General features: G+C 40.7%; 1 protein-coding gene across 1 annotated transcript in view; it reads right to left on the bottom strand.

Moving 5' to 3' along the window:
* Nucleotides 1-3121: 3121 nt before the first annotated feature.
* Nucleotides 3122-11226, bottom strand: part of LOC124595293 (esterase FE4-like) — a 70227-nt gene continuing 62122 nt past the window's right edge. The window contains exons 10-11 of the mRNA XM_047133977.1: nt 3877-3997; nt 3122-3658 (exon numbers count right to left, since the gene is read on the bottom strand). Of these exons, the coding sequence (XP_046989933.1) occupies nt 3505-3658; nt 3877-3997 (275 nt within the window). The 3' untranslated portion in view covers nt 3122-3504. The remainder of the gene's footprint in view (nt 3659-3876; nt 3998-11226) is intronic.

The following is an 11226-nucleotide window of genomic DNA, read 5'->3' as shown; positions in this document are numbered from 1 at the left end:
GCGAAAGCGAACAGTCGGTCTCTAGGCAACTAGGAAGTGAAGCGACTTAGAGAATTTACCGTTGTGCAGTATCGCGGGACTTTGTCTCTGAGCGGTGAGCAACCACGCATCTGGTGTGAACTCTTAACTTTTCGAGTAGGTAACGAGATGGAGTATTGGAGTTGTATTTCGCGATGATATTGTTAATGATCGAACTGTGTCAAATGAATATGCGCTCGAGTGTGACAGTAACTCTAAATACGACCGCTTTCGCGATTAGTTTGCTTTCTGAATAAACATTATTCTAACCAAATCGCAACTGTGTGGCCTACGTCGTTTATGGGTGGTTAATTTAGTTTCCAATATTATTATTACTGTTATTGGCTGTTATACTAACTTTGTATGTTTCATACAATTTCGCAAACTTGCCATCAGCCGGACAATTTAACCAAAGGTTTGGAAGTGTCTAAATTAGGGCGTGTAATGCGACATATCCAACCCCTGGACGAATTTGAGCCAAGACATTTCGAAGAAGAGGAACCGCATGTAAGCCCTAACATCTCTAGGATGTTAGCTTGCACCTGGAATACTGTATTTTGGTGAAAATGTCAGTCTAGATATAGAGTGGATGTTAAATACTAGGATGGGGAGTGATTGGCCAAATAAAGAATTAGTATTAACTAAGACAAAATGAAAAATTTTAAAAAGACAAAACTAATGTGGCTGCTGTGTAAGCAATAGTGACACTGAGGGAAGCATAAATTGTTGTCATGTACTTTGGTGTGTATATGGCCTAAAGCTATTGTAGCTCTGTTTCCATTTTCGTTTTCTGTGCTACAGCCTCTATATTTTTTTGTGTTCATCTGTCAAAATTCTATCTTTCTACGATTTCTATCGAATATTTGGTAGGAAGTGATAGCAATGAGCCGAGAATTTTATCATTAATTAAAACCCTACATCAACTAAAATAATTTTTCAAAACACTGAGTTACTTAGTGTCACTTATGATGCCATATCTGTCATTTTTTGTGTGATGTGGAAACTCCTGCTACCTGTTTTGACTTGAGTCCTGTTCTGTGACTGTCATGCATTTTGCAGGCCACCTAGTTGTCCTACTAAAGGTAATTTGTCGTGATGATGGTAATAAAATTTACGTTGTGCTGTGAATTTTAATGATTACATTAATGACTAATGATTTATTACTTTTTTTCTGGCTCAGTTATTCAACAATTTTTTCTGTTTTTAGTGTGGTTAAAGTAGAGGTATGAGTACTTTATGCTTATGCTAAGGGCTACTGTGCAGTATATTTTTGAGAGAGTCTGTTGTGTCTAAGGATCTGTTGATAATGTTAGTTGATAGCTAGAAGGGATTTTTTTATTTCCATAATGATGACTGAGAATTTAATATGATGACTAATGTACTGCTCATAGTGTGAAGTGATATGTAGAAAAGCTATTATCTGTACTTGTTATCCCTTTGGTACACCATTTTCACTGCATTAGACAGTTTTTAATGGTCGTTTCTCTGGTGCTTTAAATCGGTCATGAAGCAGCAAATACATGCAGACACAACGAAAATAGGGAGTACCCACTGCAGTGGACTGTGTGTACTCTCACCCTCGGGACTGACTGAAAGTTCCAAAGAGGTGACCATTAAGAGCCGTCCACTGCAGTGTACACTCTGCGCCGAAAGGTTAGAGTGACTAAAACCCCGCACTACTCTGTTATGGACATAGTGATGGTCACTGGAATCCCACTGCTTCTAAAAAACTTACTATCAACATCTACAAGCTCATCTGTTGTGTTTGCACTACAGAATAGTAGGAAACCTCTAAGGATATATGTTCATCAGGGGTATACACCACAAGCGTTCGCTGCGCATGCAGGCATTCCATTCACATAATGTGGCATTTAGCGTGATGATTACCTGTAGTGCCTCGCCCGTTAACGGCAGTAATACATGAGCCGTGCACCACCTGTCACAGCAGGTAGTGCGAGAAACATCTTACGACCTTGTTATGCTGCAGCTCAGCCAGCACTGCCGGCGTGCAACATTAACGCATGCAATACTGACGCCACTAACAGAAGTGAAATGTCCGCAAGAAGTAAAGAAATCCACGTCGTCTGTTTTTCCTCCCTTATTTTTCCCTTATGTCTGACAGGTTTCGGGTACTGTATACATTTTCAAGCACAAGTGTATTCAGCGCAAGAATTAGTTACAACTACTGTTTGCGTTGCAATCAAGTAGCAAATATAGAGTTGTAGGTCATGTAACAATCCTGTATTAAAACAAAAGAAAACAGCACGTTGTAGTACAATCTGTCCATACAGTGTTATAAGTACAACTTTCAGATAGCACCTAAAACAAACCGAGTGTGTTCGCACAGAGGTTAGCACACTGGATTCCTATTTGAGAGGACGACGGTTCAAACTCGCGTCCGTCCATCCTAATTCAGGTTTTCCATAATATTCCAAAATCGCTTAAGGCAAATGCCGGAATGGTTCCTTTGAAAGGGCACGGCCGATTTCCTTCCCCATCCTTCCCTAATCCAATGGAACCAACGACCTCACTGTTCGGTCTTTTCCCCCCACAGCAAGCAACCTTCAACCAACCTAAAACAGTAAGTTTACGCTGCGTTGTCAGTCGCTGTTTGAATGTGCCGTAATATGGTACAATCAGTAAAGCAAGCAAAAGTGCATGAAATTTCGAAATAAAATGAAAAAATAAAGCGTTATATTTTATTGTGTTATGAAGTTCCCATTCAATCAGATTTACTGTTCGGAAACTGCGTATTCATCTCCTACAAAAATTTATTAGTCATTCCAATTACTATTTTGTTTGCTCACTAATGTCCTTCGTAAAAGAAGGAGCGTGAAGTTTCTACTGAAATCGTTCAAATGTATTTTATGGCAAGTAGCATGAATGCAGTGATTATAATGACGACAATTATCCATGTGCCACCAAAACATGACAGCAGAATTACTTACTTTGTATTCTTCTTGCCACAAATTGCATGTAAAAAGTTAATTTGAAATAACTATACAATTAACCTTCCAAAATGAATTGTAGCTCAAATAACTGTTATTTTGGTGTAGTATGGTGATAAATAGACAGAATGGAATGGTTAAGGAAAATCATAGTATTAAGGTATTCCAGAATGTATTTATTTTGAATTTCTGATAGAGACCATTACACATTATAGATTTGTAGAAGAATCGTTATCTTTTTCACAATACAAGTTAAGAAAAGATAGGGTACAGCTTGCGAACATACTAGCAGTTTAGTACAACTGTGTCCCTGAAGACTGCAGCACTATTACTGTAAACTGGCTCAGTGCAGAACAATGTGAATATACAATACTTCATATTAAATAGTTTCTGCCGTCTGAATATATGTATTCTGTACTAACATGCGTCATTATCTGTTATAGTGCACCAAAATGTTGCTCTGAAATTTTCCATTTAACCAAGTGGCAACTATTGCGAAATTGTTTTACTGCGCTTATTACTGACACATGATATGTCTTTACGGCAGCAGGTTGTGCCAAAAGGTCATGTATGGTTCGAAAACGTTAGTTCTGAGGCGAAGAGGTCTCGTTATCTCCAGATAGTAAGGGGATGATTTGTCGTACTCCTTCCAAGTCTCCGTTAGTGTGGATGTCAATTCCGGGGTTGGATTGCTGAAACAATAATAATTACATTATCGGATGCTCATTTTGATTTGCAAGAATCTTATGAGAGTATCGATTAAAGTAGCATCATTTCCACTTTGAATAGTATGGTGAGCCATGGACGATGAATTCATATGGACGTGTTGTTGTGGAACTAGCGAAACAGACATTTCATCTTATCTATAATCTGAAAAAAACTGTAAATATTTAGCATGATGATTACTTACTCATATTTAGCAAAGTTCGTAAACATAGTTATCATCTGAGCCCGGATTATACCTCCATCCGAATCAGGATCCAGAGAGTTTGATGCGTGCATGTATTGCACCTGATCGGAGTGAGCTGCACCTGAAAGTCAGTGAAAAGGATGTAAGAAAAATATAGTGCAGGTTTCCTACATAAGTTTACTCATTATGTATTTGTCCGGCATTTGAGATAGATCTTGTGGTGTCACCGCCAGACACCACACTTGCTAGGTGGTAGCCTTTAAATCGGCCGCGGTCCGCTAGTATACGTCGGACCCGCGTGTTGGCACTATCAGTGATTGCAGACCGAGCGCCGCCACACGGCAGGTCTAGAGAGACTTCCTAGCACTCGCCCCAGTTGTACAGCCGACTTTGCTAGCGGTGGTTCACTGACAAATTACGCTCTCATTTGCCGAGACGATAGTTAGCATAGCGTTCAGCTACGTCATTTGCTACGACCTAGCAAGGCGCCATTATCAATTGCTATTTATCTTGTGATGCATGTACCGTCCGACCGATGTTCACCAATTATGAATTAAAGTTAAGTATTCCGGCAGCTACGTACTTTTCTTGCTAGTATAATTACTTTACCTGTTCCAGACCTCACGCCAGCCTGCGTGAGCTTAAACGCGTGCCTTTCGGCTTTCCTCTCATAGTGACTTGGCTGTCTTGCCAAGTCACAACAGATCTTCCCATTCATTTCGGCGATATTCATGTTTGTCACTGGACCTGCAATTTCCCTCACCCATGCGCGCCTCAGCTCAGAATAATAGGCTTTCAAATGACTCGCGAAAGTTCTATCCAGCGGTCGCATCTAGTGGGAGGCATGAGGAGGCAAACACAGGGTTGCGACATAGTTTCGCGTGCGAGATTGATAACATCCAGAATTCTGCAGTGGCCCATTGCCTTTTGTCTAACATCTTTAATTGGTGTTTGCATAGCAGATACATCCCACTGTTTTCGAGCTCGTGAAGTCATTTCAGAAGCAATTCCTATAAGTGAAAGTACGGTACAGATATGGAGTACTTGGATACAACTATGGAATACTAGTGTTACATATTAGTGACACAGCCACCCTAATATTCAGAAACGCAAACAAAATCGAAAATTAAGTTTAAGTAGGCAACAAATAGGCCACTTTACGGCTTCATGTATTCGCTAAACGCCTATTTACAAAATATATTAATAAGTTATGTGTTATAACAAGAATGAAACTGTAACAACTATGCCTCCTAGTGAATTTGTTAAAACGGCTACACTCACTCACAATGGTTGTTGACTGTGATATGAATGCAATCCCACAGCAGTGTAACAGTTTGCTAAACGTAGTTTTTAAGTAGCTAACCAAAGTACAGCACTTAAAAGGGGCGAATTAATAGTATTCCATATTACTAGCCCTATTTCACATTTTTACCTGTTCCTCTAATAGTTGCTGGGCAGGCGTGACGAACATATTTCGACCAAATACGTTGCTGACAAGTTCGATGGTCTACATGCAAGAGGAATCCGTTGGGTGTGGCAGTAGTAGTAGTACACATTGTTTCTTGAAGTGGGATTATACTGTTCTCGTCACATATGACGTTGCTTAAACAAGGGTCCTTTAGTACCCTGTGGTCCAAATCATCCATAATGAAATGGATTCTGTCGATGAATAAAAGATCATATCTGCACGCAGTAGTACCCCAAACTGTCACAGCTGCAGTTCGTCCGCTACACACCGCTGAAGTGAAGACGACGATATGGGGTCAGCGTGGTATTCTCAAGCACATATGCGGCCTTTACTTTATGATACAAGGGTTGATTGTGGACCTTTAAGTACCACTTCGAAAACTTGAACTGTGAACAGGAAACTTGGTTTTAGTCATTCTCTAGATTATCACCCTTCAATGCGACGCATTTTTTCCAACGGCAGATAACTTGGTGGAGACCTTGAACGACATCATAAATTTTAATTTTTTTCGAAAATTTTGCGTTTGTAGATGTCGATGTTATTAAGAGCGATAATAACCTGTTTAAAAAGATTATAACACTATTGCACTATCTGTGAACTGAAGTGACTGAATGCTGTGTAAAAACACTGACGGCAAAAAAATAAAATAAAATACAAGAAGCAGTTGTGCGACAGGAAAGAAAGTTGGTAAGCTTGTTCCTACACATGGAAGATGATGTCTATTCAGATTTCGCGCCAGTTGTGAGAGCGCGGCGCTTGTAGCGCCAGTATGAGGATGCGGAGCAGGGCATTAGTTATCTTTGAGATTTGGCATCTACATCTACAAGCTTACTCTGCAATTCACACTTAAGTGCCTGGCAGAGAGTTCATCGAACCATTTTGATACTACTTCTCTACCGTTCCACTCTCGAATGGCGCGTTGGAAGAAGGAACACCTAAATTTTTCCGTTCGAGCTTTGATTTCTGTTATTTTATTATGATGATCATTTCTCCCTATGTAGGTGGGTGTCAACAAAATACTTTCGCATTCGGAAGAGAAAGTTGGTGGTTAAAATTTCATAAATAGATCTCGCCGCCAAGAAAACCGCCTTTGTTTCAGTGACTGCTACCCCAACTCGCATATCATATCGGTGACACTCTCACCCCAATTGTGCTATAACACGAAACGAGCTGCCCTTCTTTGCACTTTTTCGATGTCCTCCGTCAATCCTACCTAGTAAGGATCCCACACCGCGCAGCGGTATTCCAGTAGAGGACGGACAAATGTAATGTAAACTGTCTCTTTAGTGGGTTTGTCGCATCTTCTAAGTGTTCTGCTAACAAACCGCAGTCTTTGTTTCGCCTTCTCCACAATATTGTCTATGTGGTCTTTCCAATTTAATTTGCTCGTAATTGTAATTCCTAGGTATTTAGTGGAACTGACAGCCCTTAGAGTTGTGCGATTTATCGTATACCCAAAATTTATATGATTTCTTTTAGTACTCATGTAGATGACCTCGCACTTTTCTTTGTTTAGTGCCAATTTCCACTTTTCGCACCATACAGAAATTCTCTCTAGATAATTTTGTAATTGGAATTGAACGTCTGATAATTTTACTAGACGGTAAATTACAGCGTCATCTGCAAACAATCTAAGGGGGCTGCTCAGATTATCACCTAGATCATTTATGTAAATCAGGAACAGCAGAGGGCCTATGACACTACCTTGCGGAACGCCAGATATCACTTCTGTTCTAATCGATGATTTACCGTCTATCACTAGGAACTGTGACCTCTCTGAGAATAAAACCACTAATCCAGTCACACAACTGAGACGATACTCCATACGCACGCCATTTAATTAGTAGTCGCTTGTGAGGAACGGTATCAAAAGCCTTCTGGAAAACAAGATCCCTTGTCGACAGCACTCATTACTTGATGGGAATAAAGAGCTAGCTGTATTGCACAAGAACGATATTTTCTGAATCCGTGTTGGTTATGTATCAATAAGTCATCTTCTTCAAGGTGATTCATAATGTTCGAGTACAGTATATGCTCCAAAATCCTACTGCAAATTGAAGTCAGTGATATGGGTCTGATGAGGTGATAGTCAAAAATACTTTTAAAGCTAGAAAGACACCATTACTGATTACTGACGCCCCAGTGAGTTTGAACGAGATCGTGTAATACTGCAAAGAGAAGCTGGATGTTCCTTCCGCGATGTGGAAAGACTTGGCAGGAATGTATCCACTGTATATGTTCGCTGGGAGCGGTGATCTCAGAGAACGTACGATCGCAATAAGACCGGGCTCCGGACCTCTATGTCATACTGCCGAGATGGAAGGCCATCATGTTGGACGCATGGCTCTGCCGCATCGTAGTGGATCTGCGTTGGGTTGATTTAACATAGTGACGCTGGATAACCACATGTGTTTTATAGAACAGTTGAGATGTGTAAATAATTAATTAGAAGGTCAGTTGTGAAGGCCTAAATATGAAATTAAATTCTTTCTCCTTGTAGTTGCCAGTAATTCAGAGTGTCTGTTTGTTTACGTGCTTGGCTTCCTAGCTTTCAATTAATATTTTAATCGACATGTGTTTGTGCAGTTGTAATTTTTATCGGGTTCGTTATGGACTATGGCCTCATTACGTCTAAAAATGGAGTGTTAACAACCTGTTTAGGATGTTATTTTGTAGCAACATGTGTTTTATAACAAATTAAATCTGAAAATAAGACTTTATTGTGTGTGTGTGTGTGTGAATAAGAGTTTGACACGTAACATAAACAATGAATTTCTATGTTGCTGACGTATTTGTAACTCATTTTAGACGTTGAATTAACATTGTGACTCTCGACAAACATCACAGGACAATTTAGATGTGGAAATGTGTGACTTTCAACAGTGCATTACACGAGGTGTAGAGCTAAAAATTGTGTCTCACTTACTTGCTTAGGATGTTGTATTTCAATCGCAAGTGTACTGTAATAATTTTGATGTGAAAATAGCGTAGAGAGTTCACAACCACGTGTTAGACATAAATTTGGACTGATATTGGTGTGTGTGTGTGTGTGTGTGTGTGTGTGTGTGTGTGTGTGTTCCTGACGACGAAGATCATATATTTCAGACACGGAAATATTGCAAGCTACACCTATTATATGATTATTTGATAAATACCTTTGAACATCGTGCACATTTTAGATCGTGCGGATACTTTCGAACATGACAAAAAAATAAGATGATTTGGATACTTCGGAACATGGTGTCCCTCTCAGAGCATTCAGATACTCCTTCACAAGGTGCAAATTTCACATCGTTCAGACACTTTTATATATTTCAGCATAAAGGCCACTAGGACAAGTGAGCTGTTTCCACCACCTTGGGCCTATGAATTTTTAAAATTTTGTTTCAGTTTCATTTTCTGATTTCTTAAAATTTCCTGCCATCTGGAATTTTTAAATTTCTTGGCAGTTCTACCTTGTATATTTTTTTTCCAGTGCTATCTTGGAGTTTAGAATTTCTTGCCACCCGAAATCTTGGATTTTTTAATTTTCTGACTCTGCCAATGACTGTAGTGCTGCGACTGCAGCATCGACTTTCGCCTGATGTCTGAACTTTGGCCCAGGTAACTGATTGATATACTACAACATACATTCTACAATCATGAGCACTTTTTAATGTTGCACTGTAGACACATCCTTCGATACTGAATTCATTCAGGGTTTTATAGTTGGGACTTGTTACTTTTACAATTGTTTTTCTATAAGAAAAATATCACACACAACGTAATAATACTATTAAAAACTCCAAAAAATTGACATGGAATCTGAATGTGTTACGCTGCAAGGAATTACCAATTGTAAACCACCGGTGCTGCTGCCATCTTGCAGTTCCTAGAATTGGTATTCGCCACTTGTCTGAGAGTAGGGCAACAGCAAATACATGAAGCATACAGCGATGCGTCATTCAACACCAGTTCTCCAATGTAGAAGCTGTAATTGACTCATTTTAACATGAAAGTGAATTTATGTTAGCAAACAAAAACGAACAACTGGGCTTATGGAGTCTCGTTGATGTCGAACTACCAGTCTTGTGTAACTTTCAACTGCTTGGCGAAATCGGTCATCTAAATTTGTCAATCCGTTGATTGTCACGAAATATGTGATTGCGTTTGTAGCTTTCTTAGCCTTCCAGGCCATAACAGTTTACATATTTACAACTGAAGAATAACTGATTTATGAGTAATCATCACGTCAGCGAAATCGCTACGTATTATGAGGCCGTCAGATGTACGATAAACTGGCAGTGGGGGTTGTACGCTGAGGCAACAAGTCATGGGATAACGGTATGCACACATGCAGATGGCGGCAGTATTGCATACACAAGGTATAGAAGATCATAGCCTTGGCGGAGGTGTCATTTCTACTCAGGTGGTTGGTATGAAGAGGTTTCCTACGTGACTAGGGCCGCATCACGGGCATTAACAGACTTTGAACGCACAATGATAGTTGCAGCTAGACGCGTGGCACATTCCATTTCGGAAATCGTTACAGAAATTCAATATTTCGGGATCCACAGTGTCAAGAGTGTGCCGAGAATACCATGTATGAATGCAGAGTCTCGCGGCGATAACATTGAATAAAATGTTCTCGGGTTTCCAACCGCGTCAAGCACTCCTTGGCCATTGTCAAGTGTTATGACTGCCAGTGGGCTGTTGGTGCGCCCTTATATACGCTAGCTTCCGGCTGTGACGTCACTGGTGCCCGTGACATTGTCATATATGGGCATGTTTTGAGTCGGCGTTCGATGTGCCCTCTTCAACCGCGCGATCGCTGGATCCCACGCAGCGCTGAGCTGTAAGCCACCGTCTCTGTTCAGGGTGTTTGTGGTAATTTTTATTTTAATAGCTTCCTGTATTAAACTGTCCCAGAAGCCGTTAGTGCGAACCACGACAGAGGTATCGTCAAATTTTATGTGGTGACCGTTTTCTAACGCATGCTCAGTTAACGCAGATTTCTCTGGGTAGCGTAGGCGATAATACTTCTCATGTTCTTTCCTGCGTTGTTCCACAGTGCGCACTGTTTGTCCGATGTACTTCTGGCCACACTCACAAGGTATTTCGTAAACCCCAGGTGTTCTGAGACCTACAGCGTCTATAACTGGTCTGAGTAATAGACGGACTTTCGTTGGAGGCCTGAAGATCGATTTGATCTTGTGTCTTTTCAACAGGCGGCTTATCTTGCCCGACACAGAGCCACAGAATGGCAGCAAAGCAAGTTTCTTTTCCTGCTCTTCGTCGCTGGTCTTATTCTGATATTTCCCAGACATAACTTCTTTCACTTGATGGGTGCTGTAGCCGTTATTCCTGAAAATCTTGCGTAGGTGGCTCAGTTCGTGGGGCAGGTTGTCGTCGTCTGATATTACTCTTGCACGATGCACCAATGTTTGCAATACCGTGCGCTTCTGTGCTGGATGATGATGGCTGGTAGCGTGCAGGTACAGGTCTGTGTGGGTGGGTTTTCTGTAGACGCTGTGGCCAAGGCACCCATTTCGTTTACGGTGGACAAGGACGTCGAGGAAGTTCAATGCATTATATTTTTCCACCTCCATGGTGAACTGGATATTAGTATTGATGCCATTGAGGTGTTCGAAAAACTCGTCTAATTTCTCGCGTCTCGTGTAGTTTTAACCAATTGACGCGGTTGGAAACCCGAGAACATTTTATTCGAGAATACCATGTTTCAGACATTATCTCTCACCATGGACAACGCAATGAGCGAAGGTCTTCTGTTAACAACCGAGAGCAGTGGAGTTTCCGTAGAGTGATCAGTACTAACGGACATGCAGCACAGCTTGAAATAACCGCACAAATCGTTTTTTGACATAATATGAACGTTTCAGTTA

Source organism: Schistocerca americana, chromosome 2 (genome assembly GCF_021461395.2).
Source record: "Schistocerca americana isolate TAMUIC-IGC-003095 chromosome 2, iqSchAmer2.1, whole genome shotgun sequence".
Taxonomy (NCBI): domain Eukaryota; kingdom Metazoa; phylum Arthropoda; class Insecta; order Orthoptera; family Acrididae; genus Schistocerca; species Schistocerca americana.
This window is presented reverse-complemented; position numbering and strand designations above follow the sequence as displayed.